The sequence below is a fragment of the Dipodomys ordii genome, unplaced genomic scaffold, assembly GCF_000151885.1.
Source record: "Dipodomys ordii isolate 6190 unplaced genomic scaffold, Dord_2.0 Scaffold68, whole genome shotgun sequence".
In the NCBI taxonomy this organism is placed as follows: Eukaryota; Metazoa; Chordata; class Mammalia; order Rodentia; family Heteromyidae; genus Dipodomys; species Dipodomys ordii.
In genome coordinates this window covers 226,220-241,854 of record NW_012267284.1, presented here as the reverse complement: position 1 = coordinate 241,854, position 15,635 = coordinate 226,220, and the positions used below count along the sequence as shown (strand labels likewise).

The 15,635-nt window shown below is 40.4% G+C and overlaps 1 protein-coding gene across 1 annotated transcript in view; it reads right to left on the bottom strand.

Moving 5' to 3' along the window:
- The window catches only part of Shc3 (SHC (Src homology 2 domain containing) transforming protein 3), a 160,570-nt gene that overhangs the window by 86,508 nt on the left and 58,427 nt on the right, over positions 1-15,635 (bottom strand). Inside the window, exon 2 of the mRNA XM_013023461.1 lies at positions 5,687-5,757. Within this exon, the coding sequence (XP_012878915.1) occupies positions 5,687-5,757 (71 nt within the window). The remainder of the gene's footprint in view (positions 1-5,686; positions 5,758-15,635) is intronic.

The following is a 15,635-nucleotide window of genomic DNA, read 5'->3' as shown; positions in this document are numbered from 1 at the left end:
AGTGTCACAGAAAGACATATTCAATAATATTTGTGATGGTGAAAATGAATGTCCCATCCCCAGATGTTTTCAATAACTTCAGCTTCCTGTAATCAAACTCATCTTTCATCCAATTAGGATAGAAAGGTCCTGGATTAATCGGGTTGATATGAATAAGTTATAATTTCATTAATTAGTATTTGATAGTATCAAATGTAGACATCTATAAAGAGACAGTAGCAAAACAAAGTTTCTGATCATGAGCCTATCTGCTTTGTTGAGCACCTATGATGTGCCAGGAATAGCTCCAGCCCTTCGCAGGTCTTAGTTCTAAATTTCTCAATAGCATAGAAGTTACATCGCTATTCTCTGGACAGGGATCTACCATATAGGAATGGTTCACTTTGGTGAAGCACTTGGATTTCTATGGGTTAGATCTGAGATGGTACCCTGAATCCATTACCTCCTCCATCAGATAAGGAAGCTGAAGAGCCCATGTCCCTAGGCTTTCCTCAGAGAAGGAAGAAACCTTTTCTCCAGACACAGGACGCAGACAGTGGGCAGAAGGGTCTCCACCCAAAAAACTCAATTCAAAGTCCCAGACGTGGGAAGCAAAGACCCCGGTGCTTCATGTTTTCAGCCAGTGCTGTCCTCTGGCAGCCCTGGTCATTGTGAAAAATCTGGACAGTCCCTTCCATAAGGCCCTACTCCTTCAAGTCCCTTCTGGCCACCAGTCCTCTGGTGGTGGCTTCTCTGGCTTTCTCAGTCAACTCAGTAGCACTGAACTGCCAGAATTGTTCTTCACCATTGAGAGGAGGCAATCAGTAGGAAGATGCCCCAGCTTCTAGTCTCTTACTCATTCCTTCAGAGAGCCCCCGAGATTGAGCCCACAAGGGACCCTGCTCAAAGGGTGGGGTGACTGTTCTTCTTTCCTGCTTTGTGTGCCTTTCTCACTGTGCCTCTCTAGATAACCTCCCTCACAACCTCTTCCCATCTCCTCTCAGACTACTGGAGGAAGAAAGGGAGAGATGCAGATTAAGTCCCATGTACCTACATGTCTGACTAAGGAAATGCCTTCTGGATCCCTAGCTGCTGCCCACAGCTGGAAATATGTTTCTATAGTGATATCTTGCTTTTCCTCACAAATAGAAATAAATCTAAAGCTGGGCAGTGATGAATCACATAGGCAATCCTAGATACTCCGAAGCTTAGAGTTGAGGATTGTGGTTCAAAGCCAGCCAGGAAGAAAAGTCTGAGAGATTCTTCTCTCCATTTAACCATCAAAAAGCTGGTTCAAGTGGTAGAAAGCTACCTTGAGCAAAAAAAAAAAAAAAAAGCTTAGAAACAGCACCCAGGCCCTGAGTTCAAGTTTCAGTACTAGTGTAAAAAAATTATATGTACTATGTGGAAATTGAACTTGTGGACAAGAATGAGAGGGGAAAGTGAAGAAAGAGCTGACATTGTCCAAAAAGAAATGTACTCATTACCTGACTTATGAAACAGTGGTAGAGCGCTTGCCTTGCATGCCTGAGGCCCTGGGTTTGATTCCTCAGCACCACATAAGCAAAAAGAAAAAAGCCGGAAGTAGCGCTGTGGCTCAAGTGGTAGAGCGCTAGCCTTGAGCTGAAGAGCTGAGGGACAGCACTCAGGCCCAGAGTTCAGGCCCCACGACTGGACCCCTCCCCAATAAAAGAAAGAAACACTAACCCCCTGTACAATATCTTAATAATAACAATAAAATTATATTAAAATTGCACTTGGGGTAAATATAAATAAACCTACTAACACTCCTCAGTACAGCTGAAGGACTGAACACAGAGAATAGAGTGGAGCCTGGGAGGGAGAGAGCCCATGATCTTTTGCCCCAGGGCTTTCCTTGTTTCCTAATATCAGTGAGGTTCAGGTCGATTTTCCATGGGTTCAGACTGGCCCTGTGGGACTTTGAAGAGTAAATCCAGCCCCCCTTCCCCCAAAAATGGATTTGCCAGGCGGTGGTACCTTACGCCTGTAATCCTAGCTACTCAGGTGGGTGAGATTTGAGGATCACAGTTCAAAGCCAGCCCAGGCAGGAAAGTCTGTGGGAATCTTATCTCCAGTTAACCACCAAAATACTGAAAGTGGTGCTGTGGTTCAAATGGTAGAGCACTAGCCTTGAGGAGAAGAGCTCAGGGACAGCACCCAGGCCTAGAGTTCAAGCCCTACGACTGACAAAAAAAAAAAAAGAAAAGAAAAGAACTATCAGGACCCTGTGAGACTACAGAAGACTTTCTAGAAGTGGTTTGCTCACATTCCAGATATCCTGTGCCTGACTGGAAAGCCCAATACAGGGTCTAGCCATTGTCTCTGTTTTATGCCCCCTTGGGAGAGAATTTCTAAACTTAGATACTCCCTCCTCTGAGAAATTTTCAGAGATTCACCCTGGCCCATAAGGACCTTCTTCCAGGTTTCCAAAATACTTTTCTCATGGCTGCCATGATGCTCTATTGTCTTTCTGCTATGAGGCTTGATCCTGGTCTCCTGGATAGCTATGCCAGGTATCCCTGTGCTTGGCATAATCTTACATGTAAATACCTATGAAGAAGGCATGAGACTACAAAAGTTCTCTAGCAGAGGTTAAGATTGGAGTAAGAATGTAGAAGTGAGTATGATTCCAAAGCCAGATGCACATACAGTGATTTAAAAAACTTTATTTTTCCCCCAGATGCTAGGGCTTGAACTCAGGGCCTGGGCACTGTCCCTGAGCCTCTTTGTGTGCAAGGCTAGCACTCTACCACTTGAGCCACAGCTCCACTTCTGGATTTTTCTGAGTAGTTTACTGGAGATGTCTCACAGACTTTCCTGCCTGAACTGGCTTCAAACCACCATCATCAGATCGCAGCCTCCTGAGTAGCTAGGATTACAGCTGTAAACCACTAGCACCAGGCTCTCACAAGTGAATTTTTTCTCCATAAGAAGGCAAATCTGTGAAAATACAATTGCTCCCTTGCTTCCATGCCTTACTGCTTTGAAGGGCTATAAGAAGCTTGTGCTCAGAAGCAAGGAGCTGGATGGCTCACATTTGTCATCCTAGTTACTCAGGAGACTAAGATCTGAGGATCATGGTTCAAAGCCAGCCTAGTTAGGAAATGCTGTGACACTCTTATTTCCAATTAACAATCAAAAAAAAGCAAAGCTTGGGCTCAAAGTATCTTGCAAATGAGCATATTCAAACTGAGCCCTTAAAGCACAAACCCAAAGCCAGTCATTTTGAGCTACCCAAATGCATGAAGGCAAAGAGATGCAATTCACACTGGTGCTCTCCTTCCTCAAAGAAGCTAAAAAATCAATCCCTTCCCTTTCCTGACATATCTAATTGTAATCCACATGAGAGCTGTTTATTTTGTAGTATGATGTCTGGAATTACATAGGCAACTGCTCTACTTGTAAAGATCAGATCTACAGGTAAGATTCCTTTTCAGATCTAAGGAAGGCTGTGAGCAAAAGCCAGCTTTGTTTTCTATAGCATGGGCCAGGTTACTCTTGTAACTGCAAAGGACTTCCTTTAGAGGCTAATTTGTCAAAATGTTTTCTTTGAATGTTCTGGAATAATTAACTACACTAAGAAATATTTCACATAGTAAAGATGAACCAAGAGACAAAAAGTATCATGAAGACAAGCAAACATAACTTCCAAATGTCTAGTGAAAATTCAGGCATTAGTGGCTGGAACCTGTCATCTTAGCTGAAATCTAAGGATTGTGCTTCAAAGCCAGCCTAAGCAGGAAAGTCCATGAGATTCTTATTTCTAATGACCAGAAAACCAGACATGGAGTTGTGGCTCAAATGGTAGAATTCCAGTCTTGAGTGAACAAGCAAAGGGACAGCACCCAAGCCTTGAGTTCAAGCTCTAGTAACAGCCTATGCATGCGGATGTGTGGACATGTGTGCACGAGTGAGCACATGTGTGTGCGCACACACATGCGTGCACGTGCACACACACACACACACACACACACAGAGTCTAATGAAACCCAAGGCAATTCTGGTGTCATTTGAATTCAAAACCAAGTTTTCTAAGTCTGTGAGGCATACTCCACTTGCCTGATCATATATTGCTTCACTTTCTCACAAATCTAATGAAACGATGCTCGACTGAGACATCCAACATCCAAATCTACCAATGTCTGTCACACCTGCTTTCTTCTACAATGTTATTATTGCTTTTGTCCAGCTGAGTTGTAGTCCAGAGATCTCCAAGAAAGGAATACAAGAGTTATTCACTTGTTTGCCTCTTCCCCACCCACCACTACATGATAAAAACAACACTTAGTCTATGTCCCTTAAGTGCACCTCAGTCCTTTGCATGTGGATCTTTCTCCTCAACACTGGGAAGCTGAGCTTAGCAGACAGTACAGCTTGCCTGAGAGGACACAGGTGCATAGCTAGCAGCAGAGCCCATAACTATATCAGATTTTAAGTGACATGAAATCACCACAGAAGTTCTAGGATATGTAAAGGAATTCAGTTAAAATCGACTAAAACACTACCATGTAGGAGAATATGACTAATGCATGCATTTCACACACATCCATATACACATGAAGCATTGGCCACTTCATTGCACCCATGTGCCCTATTCACAAGTACCATGAATAAATGCTTAACCAAAGAAACAGTCCAGCTTTGCTTCTCATTGCTCTCATTTCAAAAGACCATTCTTTTGCCATTGAAAGTTTCACAAACCATTTTCTACAACTTAGAGGAGATGGACTTCTTACAAGTGTAGACCAATGGTGTTAGAATGTTCTTAACCACATGTCATGAATTGCTTTTTGAAAAGAGAAAAATCAACTCTTAACCATGACCTTCTCCAGTGAGGAGAAAAGAGGTATTATTATGGTACTTAGCACATTGCTTAGAAGATAATTACAACATATAATTACTTTCTGGGAAATTGCTCTACCACTGAGTTACATCCTGAGCCCAATAATTGCTTTCTAACTCAAAGATATGCAATACAGTGATTTGAATAAGGTGTACATGAGGCATTTTCTGACCAAAGCAGACGAAACTTCTTGGCCACAGAAAAACATCTATTTCACAGATTCTGTCCTCATTCTTTAGAAAGTGATAGAAACTGGCATCTTTTTTTCTAATGGCAGGAACTTTACTAGTCTATGAATAAACTCTACTACAAACAATGCTGATATGCTGACTTTGAGAAGTTTACAATCCAATTATTACTGAAGAGTATGTATAAACTTCAAAATCATTAACAATAATTGGCATGCTTTCCTAAATTATCTACTCCAATGAATATTTCCACTTTCAACTATACGCAGTTCATTCTTGAGGCTTACCATTGGGAATTCTCTCTTGACATCTTGAGATTCCTTTTTAAGAAGAACACAGTGCAGTACATTTTAGAATATCAATCTCATATTAGAGTTCCCTATGTGAAACAACAGACATAAACATTGAGGTTGTTCCATACTTCTATGAATTAATTATACAAATTATAGTGGAAGGTTTGTTTCCTATGTGGCGATCTTGTCATGTTCACAAAGGTGAACTAGATGTCATGTATCACAAAGATGAACTAGCACACAAACCTGTTAAGACACTGCAAGTCCTGACTCACCACCAATCTCAATTGCTAGATTGAAAGCCTCTGAGATCGTTCTTTTCTGAGGCAAAATCATAGAAGTCCATTTTTATGAAGGCTTACCTGGTAATTTGTGTTCTTGTACTGAAGTCAAGAGACCTCATTGAGCGCAGAACTTCAATGCACCCCAAGTACTGCAAGGGGAAGAAATGAAAATCATGAGCCCAGGGAACTGAAATGAGAAAAAGAGTCTTAATTACAAGAGCATTTTTGGAAGCAATGGACTCTTTTCTTTTCTTTTTGGCCAGGGCTAGGGCTTGAAATTAGGGCCTGGGTGCTGTCTCATAGCTTTTTTTTCTCAAGCCTGGTGCTGTACAACTTGAGACACACTTCAACCTCCAGCTTTTTAGTGATTAATTGGAGATAAGAGTCTCACAGACTTTCCTACTAAGGCTGGCTTTGAAACAAGATGCTCAGACCTCAGTCTCCTGAATAGCTGGGAATACAAGTATGACCTACTAGCACCCAGCTTAATGTACGTTTCTTTCTTTTTTATTTATTTTTGTGCTGATCCTGGGGCTTAAACTCAGGGCCTAGCACTGTCCCTGAGCATTCTTAATTTAATTTATTTTTGCCAGCTGTGGGGCTTGAACTCAGGGCTTCAGCACTGTCCTTAAGCTTCTTTTGTTAAAGGCTAGCACTCTACTACTTGAACCACAGTGCCACTTCCAGCTCTTTCTGTTTATTTGGTACTTAGGAATCAAACCCAAGGCTTCATGGATTCTAGTCAAGCACTCTACTACTAAGCCACATTCCCAGCCCTCCCTGAGCATTTTGTTGTTGTTGTTCTGGTTTGTTTGTTTGTTTTTGTTTTGTTTTTGCTCAAAGCTACCACTTGCTCTACCACTTAAGCCATACCTCTACTTCCAGCTCTTTGTTGGTAAATTGGAGAGTAGAGTCACAGGGACTTCCTTGCCTCAGTTGGCTTTGAATTGGGATCCTTAGATCTCAGCATTCTGAGTAGCTAAGATTATAGGGATGAGCCACCCATATTTGCTTAACGTGCATTTCTTAAATTTTAAGTATAAGTTCCATGGTAAGGTTTGTTCATATCTATAAGAGAATATTTAGAGTTCTTAAATTGTCACTACATTTGATTTTTTTTGAAAAAGGTATCACTATATAGCTTCAGGCTCACCTTAAATTCATAGTCTTTCTTGCCTTAGCCGCCCAAGTGTTGGGATTACAATCATGTACTAACACACATGGCTTGCGCTTGAATTTTCTAAAGCCTACTAGTATTTCACTTTGATGAACACTTTATTGTGGAGCAACTTATACATCACAAATTACAGAAATCATAAATCTTTAACCAAATGCTATTTCAACACATTTAACACCCAGATCTCAACATCATAATTTTAGTTCTTGTCTCTTCTAAAGATGTATAAACATAGGCCCAAGACCAGTGGCTTACACCTGTAGTTCTAGCTACTCAGGAGGCTGAGGTCTAAGGATTTTGGTTTGAGGCTAACCGGGGCAAGAAAGTCCTTGAGTCTTATCTCTAGTTAACCATAAAAAAACTGGAGATGGAGTTGTGGTTCAAGTGATAGAGAGTGCTAGCCATAAGCAAAAGAGCTCAGGGACAGCACCCAGGCCCTGAATTCAAGTCCCAGGACTGGTACCAAAAAAGAAATTTAAAAGCAGAATAAAAATACAGAATGACTCATGCTTTCTTTAACATTAAACTTCACTTTCTAACAAATACATTGTGAATCTATGAAAAATCTACTTTAGCTTACCAGAAAGCCCTCTTATACATTATTTGCCATATATTTTCTGAAGTTCAAATTCATACATCTCAATGTATAGCTAAATTCATACATAAAAAACATAAAGCTATGTGCACATAACTAAGTTATGATGAAGAACTAAATATAACATTTACTATCTTAGTTTTTGAGAGTTTAAAGATACAGATGTTTGACACAAATGCCTAGATTTAACAAACAAACCTCATGGTGTGGGACAGAAAAGACTGCATTTGAATTATTCATAAGACCTAAATGTGAGCCTAGCCTTGTCATCTCATTATGTAACTTTAAGGAACATTTGGCATCCTTGAGTGGCTCTACAGCGATGCCTGGGGTTCTTCCTCCCCATTAATATTCCAGCTATTTGATTATCTCTATCACCAACCCAGTCATGTGGAAGCCACCGAGATTTATGAGGGAGACTACCATAACACAGAAATCGTGTGACTATGACAACTGACACCATTGTTGTTTTTATGAAATAACAGGGCCAGTGTCCCAGAAATATGCGACAATTATCACTATCAAGCCACAGGGTTATATGCAAACACCCTCTTTGCAGAGGTATGTCAACTTCATGGTCAATGTCACAGCTACACGAATGTCACAGCCCACCACAAAGTTGTATGAATGCCAGGCACATTGATGCCCTGAGTCTGGAAATATGACCAGCAGATACATCAAATACCATGACCCACCCTGAAGAAAACCACAAGAAATAATATGGTGGAGTTATATGGTCACCACCATTGTGTAAATATCATGACAATGTAATTCGTTACATGGAAATGATAAACATCAGTGTAGAATTATATCGTTACCATCACCACTGTTGCACAGTTATAAAATACTTTCCTCACTATGGCTATGTATTTCCATGAAAAAGGCAACCCAAACCCCAAATTAATATAAATAGCACATCTACCATTACCATGTTATATGAAAACCATGACCCATATCACATCCTCACATATGAACATCCTCCCACACCATGGATGCATCGTTATGTGAATTCCATGACCAAAAGTTTAAGAATGATAAGAGCATAACTGTTATAACAGTGCAGAATTATGTGAATACAGTTCCCACCACTGTTTCAGAGTTTTGTGACTTCCCAACAATTTATACCTTCTGAACTGTTTATGAATACCCTAGTTACCAGTGAAGATTTTAAGACAACTACCACCTGTAATATGACGTTATGTGGAGCTCACCAATCTGTGGTGGGTCATGTGATAACCCTTGTCTTCCAGGTCCAGCCATCACATTTAGGAGTAAGGTGATTAAATATGATGACCACACCCAACTTTGTAGTTCTAAGATCACTATATATACAATATCATTACAGTCACATGATTATATCTACAGATACCATCATAGAACTGTTTGAATAGTACATCTACTGTGGCATAAGAGAGTATAACTCCCATACAATTATTCAAATCCTAACCCAACAACATTGAAACAAATGTTAGTATCATAACCAGAAACATGGCATTATTCAAATATTGCTACCACTCCTGTTCAGAGCTTTGAAAATACCACAATGACCAAGGTAGCTGAGTAATGTAAATGTTCTGACTAATGGCACAGTTCACCGCAGCTGCTACTACCTTGCAATGATATATCACTGCCAATGCCACTATTGTCACAGAGTCACAAAAATGTCGTGGCCAAGGTACAGAGTCCCATGAATAAGACCATTACCACCATCACAAGATGACTAGCACCACAAATACTCCACAATTACACCAATACATTAAAAACATAGCAGAGTGATAGGCACACCATGATGAATTTCACAGAATATCTGAGTTCACCTCCACCAATGTTTTGGGTCATGGGAATTCATGTAGCTATTTAAGTATCACCTCTGTCACTCTCATGGTACTTGGTCAGTGCCATGGAGAACTCAGTTCTTGGAAGAGTTATTCATGTAACCATAGTTACAGAGTTATCATATACCACCAACATCACTGTCTCAGAGATACATGCATGAATAAGGTCACTAAGAAATGTAAGTACCACTAACATTGATACAGTGATGTGTGTAAACAGCACTAAGAGTGTCATTGATTTACGTAAACATTGTAGGCTAAAAGAACATCAACACCATCAAGAGTAACCATGTGGCAGATATGCTCAAAGCCGCAAAGTTATGTGAACACTACCACAAATGCCACAGAAACATGTAGAGCCCATAATGTCACTGGGATGAGGGTTCACAATCAATGTCACTGACACCAGCAAACCACCATCAGAGTCAAATGAACACCACCAAACACAGTGTAGCAAAGTCGCACATATCCATAGCTACAGAAATCCATGAAATTCACCACCACAGTGGAAAATTGCATAATCATCATGTCACCATATCATGTAGTAACTGACACCACAGTGTTACACAGCGACATCAGGACCACACAAATGTGACCGAAGATGATAATGGTCATGGGGTTCAGTGAACACTGCTATCACCCACCTTGTAGAACAAGGCTGGAGAATATCCAGCCCTCTGGCTATATGAGGCCCCAAATCATTTGGTCTAACTCTGCAAAGGAAATCACAGGCAGGACTCAAAATTCAATTAATCTAGGTGTTATTTTGCTCATAGCAAAATAAATTTATAGTAAGTGCATTGGTGTTAATGTAAAATCTGAGGGACAAGCAAGGTACATCCATTATTGGATAGACAGGACACATACAGCAATGATTCTTCTCATTGGCTGCCTGGGGCCATCTAACGATATTGCAATGACTCAGAGGGCAGTGTACATATTGTGAAAGTGTTAACACACTGGCAAAATTCCAGTGGTCCACTGATGAGAGGAGATGTGATAGATGATTCCTCATGAATGCTGATGATTGACAACAGTGTCATAGACTTCTCTGTAGTCACAGATGATAGCTCCATCCAACCTTTATGCACATGTCCATCATCAACAATCTTCATAAAAGAGTCATATATACATATAGATATACTTATTACCTTACTCTTGAACCTTACTCTGTAATCCCTTTGCTCATCACCTTTACAATAAATAAATAAAATTTTTAAATTTAATTTTTTTTAAAAAAGAGAGTTAGTGAAGGTTAGGGGAATCACGGTACACAGAAAAGACCTCAAAAGTTGATGATAAAAAACATTGGATGTGCTCCAAATCCAAGATGCAGGCTTAGAACAGCAATCCAAGCAAAATAATTACATCCCTAGTAAAATTCATACCAGATAGTTATTGAAATTAAAGTGGCATGACATCCTACAAATCACATCTAGGAAGAAAAGCTGAAGCCAGGTGCTGGTGGCTCACACTTGTAATCCTTGCTACTCAGGAGCCTTGAGATCTGAGAATCAAGTTTCAAAGTCAGCCTATGAAGAAAAATCTGAGACTTTTTATCTCCAGTTAACCAGAAAAAAAAGCTGGTGTGGTTCACCCGGTAGAGTAACAGTCATGAGTGGGAAATCTCATGGGAGAGTAAGGCCAGTGTTCAAACCTCAGTAACAGTGTGCGTGTGCATGCACACACACACACACACACACACACACAACACACAACACACACACACAGAAAAGTTGATGCAGAGTATAGACAAGAAAAATGGAGTAAAGATTCTGTTTTTGCTGTTAAAAAGGCAAACTGTAGCTAGGCACCGGTGACTCACGCCTGCAATCCTAGCTACTCAGGAGGCTGAGATCTGAGCCTAGGCAGGAAAGTCCCTGAGACACTTAATCTCCAATTAATCACCAGAAAACCAGAAGTGGCGCCGTGGCTCAACATAATAGAGCACTAGCCTTGAGCTCCAGAGCTCAGGGACAGCACCCAGGCCCTGAGTTCAAGCCCCACAACCGATCAAAACAATCGACAAACGGTTCCTACTTCACAATGATGCATTAGCAATAATGAATAAAAAAGATAATCTCAAATCATTACAGCTCAAATGATACTAAACTCAATGAATGGGGAGAGGAAATGCATCTGGATAAAAATCAATGATTTACGGCAAAGTTTAGAATCAAAAGCGCTTTCACTAGGCCTAACTATGACAGACACAATGTTATTCAGATAAAGGTATTGGAAGCAAGCTAATCACAGGAAGCTGAGGCCTTATGCTGAGTGAGAGTTTGTGAAAGAGTACATGAGGGGTGCTATGGAGTTGTTAGCACCAATGTAAAACTGTCTCGGAGTGTTAGTTTGCCTTGGAGAACAGTCGCAGATTGAATTACTGACTTAGCACAAGATATTGAGAGAATGTTTTAGGATTCTGCAGAAGACTTCCAGCTTTTTCTCTGGCTTGAGATGAGTCAATAGACGTAACAAATATTTCTCAACTGGCTGTTCTTGTTCCTTGGATCACTGCAGATGTGGACACATGAGATGAATTGCTGTCACTGAAAGCCATGCATGGCACTACAAGAGACAAAGCCTTATTTTATCAATGAAAATAATGTGGGTTAACATTTGAAAACTTACGTGGCCTTAGTATAGGTGGAGCTTCCACCATGACTGGGAAGCACAAAGGATTTCTGCATTTGTCAAGAAAGAACTGAATCATACCCTTGCATCACACACCAAGAAAGTCTCTGTGGCTCAACCATGTGATGTCAACAGCAATGTCATGCACACCTTTTGTCAAAGGTAAAACTGCCACTTTAAGGAATTACTGAAAAATCTTGACTCTGAGGATTATGATCTTATCACTGTGAAGTGCAGTGGCTGAGTTATGAGCACATGTTCATGAGGTTTTATGAACTGTAGGATGAAGTCAAGCAGTCAAGGAGATAAAGGAAACCTGTCAGGGAACACAATAATAGCAAGTGGCTGTGTGGCTTAACATTCATTGTGGACATTACCAAGTTTCTCTCAATACTGAATGTCAAACTTCAATCCCCTGATTAACTTCTCAGCTCTCTGCTATCAATCTGAAGCTATGCTACTTGAATAACACCAGTATGTTTTCCCACCTTAGAAGGACACAAGCCTCCAACAAGATTTGAATATTTTGGTGAGTGTGAGAAACTAACTAAAGTATATAATGAAAGATTCAAGGACATGAAAAGCAAATGAATGGAATCGAATATCTTTGTTATACCATTCAATGTGGAACCAGCTGATGGGCCTGATCACCTACCACATGAAACCATTCAGCTGCAAAGTGATGAGGAACTGAAAGCTAGGTCCCCACTAGGTCCCACTGCTTAGTTCTATAACTATTACATAAGCAGTGATGCATTTCTCACTTTGAAGAGATGTGTATTGAAATATGCATCTGTGTTCACACCAACTTGCTGCTATGAGCAATCTGTTCAAAACACATCATTACAAAGAGTCAACCATCCTCATACTGACTAATACAAACCTGAAAAAGCAGTTGCAAGTAGAAACATCAACTTTCCAAATACCAGCTAACATTACATGCCTCACCAAAGAGAAACAAGGTCCAGCTATCACATTAGGGGGAGGTGATTAAATGTATAACCAGAAATAGCAGGATAATTTTAAAGTTTATAATTCTGTATAGCCCTGGGAAAAATGTTATACATATTCAAATGGCCCATGACAAATAAAAGCTTCCCCATTGCTATTGTAGAATCATGGGATCACAGACATCACCACCATCACAGTGTGCATGGATACAACAGCCAGCAGAGATATGAACACCACCACCTTAACGTGATAGAATGCCTTGAAAAGTATCATTAAGTTATTTGTACACTCCTACCCCCACAGCAACATTGTGAACTCCTTTACCAATGTCACAGAGTACCTGTTTTGTTGTGGTGGGGTATAGGGTAGACAGGGAAGTATTTCTTGTTTTCTTTTTTTGAGATAAGGTCTTAATGTGTGGACCAGATTGGCTTTGAGCTTGCAATCCTTCTGCCTCCATCTCCCAAGTGCTGGTATCACAAGCATGTACCACCAAACTCAACTGTCACAGAACTGATGTAAATGCTGTCAACACTATCAGCTATGCAGCCACCACAAACACCAAGGACAGAGTTCTGTTTGTACTAGACCCATCCACACAATATTATGTGAATGTTACAATCACACCATTGTATGTACCTCCGACATAATGATATTATTTATGTAAGTAACCACCTCAATATTATCTGAATTCCACAGCCATTATTACAGAGTTGTGCCACCACCATGACAGATTTATGTGAATTCCACCCTACCAGCTGGTTTAGTCCATTTTATATTGCTTTATCAAAATAACCAAGACTGGATTAATTTTTAAGTAGTACAAAGGGGGTTCAATTCACACCGACTATGTTTTTAAAGAAAAGTCTAAGCCAGGGTGCTGCTGGCTCATGCCTATAATCCAAGAGGCTGAGGTCTGAGGACCACAGTTCAAAACCACACCAGGCAGGAAAGTCTTATCTCCAATTAACCAACAAAAAATTCCAGGAGTGGAGCTATAGCTCAAGTGGTAGAGTGAATAAGCTAAGGGACAGATCCTAGGCTCTGAGTTCAAGTCCCATTACTAACATGGAAGAGAAAGAAACAGACACAAGTTGGAAGAGAGAGAGAAAGAGAGAGACAGAGACCAAGAGAGACAGAGAGAGACAGAGACAGAGTCAGAGAGAGAGAAAGAGAGGGAGAAAGAGAGAGATCTAACAGACTTCACACCATAGTCTAACAGACTAGTTCACATTATTTTAGGCTGAAACTATAAGACCAAGTGACCCAATCCATTCAGCTTCTGGTAAGGCCCCTTGGCTGGGTCAACATACAGGAGAGGGCATCCCTTTGGGAACCGTGAGGGAGAGATTGGGAGGTGAGACAGGAAACTAGAGATGGTGGAGCAGGTCAGTTTTGTTCTTTTGTAGCAACCCAAAGCAAAAGTCACTTTAATCCTTTCCAAAGATGGTCAACCATAATGTCCTATGACCTCTTCACACAGAACCCCATCTCTGAAAGGTCCTACTACCTGCTACATGGGGATCAACGTCTGTATGAACCTTAGGAGACACAGTCAAACCACAGTCAAACAATAACACCAATGCGTATATATGATTACAACATGAAATGTAGTGGGGCTGAGGGAATAAAGCTGACATTTCAGAATGATGTGCATATGGCTGCGATCAACATCATACTTTCTGGAGATTTTTTTTCCCTGCTCTTGTGTCATGGGTTAAAATCAAATCAGGTATTCTAGATTCATATGACCTCCACCGTGTGCACTGTAGTGTTATGTGGTCACCACCTCTATAGTCACAGAATTATGTAAATAACAACAACCCTAGCCCAGTCACATTAGGTATATACCAGGTCTAACTTATCAGAGTTACACTATTACCATCAGTATCACATTTCCAGAGGGCATGAATAGCACCACCAACATCAAAGAAGTCCACTGCTCACACAAGAAAATAAAAATTTACTATTTCCCTAAACAATAAAATGTACTATTTTTATATCTTTCTTTTTTTTTTTCTGGTCATGGGACCTGAACTCTGGGCCTGGGCACTGTCCCTCAGCTCTTCAGCTCAAGGCTAGCACTCTACCACTTGAGCCATAGCACCACTTTCAGCTTTTTCTGCTTATGTGTTGCTGAGGAATGGAACTCAGGGCCTCATGCATGCAAGGCAAGCACTCTACCACTGAGCTACTTTCCCAGCTCCACTATTTTATTTCTTAATGGGCACATAAAAACATAAAAGTTGCACATGCTAATACAAAATCATACAACATTCTAATGTATCATACATTGTAGTGTTTAAACCAGATTAAACATATCTATGGCCGCAAACATTTATCAATGCTATAGTAAAAACTTTCAAAACACATTCCTCTGCCTCAGTGTTACCTAGTTACAATAGCACAACAAAACTTTCTTTCACCTAACAGTAATTTAGTTCCCACTGATCTGGTTGTTTTTTTTTTTTTTTAATATTACAAGGCTGAGTGTAAGTGGCCCATGCTGCAATCCTAACTACTCAAGAGGCCGAGATCTAAGGATCATGGTTCCCAAAGTTAGTCTCAGCAGAAAAGTCTATGAGACTCTTATCTCCAAGTAATCAGGGAGGGAAAAAAAAAGCTGGAAGTGGAGGTATGGCTCAAGGGGTCAAACAACTAAGCCTTGAGGGGAAAAGCCAAGTGAGAGTACAAAGCTCTGATTTCAAGCCCCAATACTGGCTAAAAGAATAAAATAAAATAAAAAAGCATTACATTACACAAGCAAGGGGAGGAAAAAGGCACATTAGTTACAGGAAAATAAAACTTAAGTGTAACATTAAAGTTTGCTGT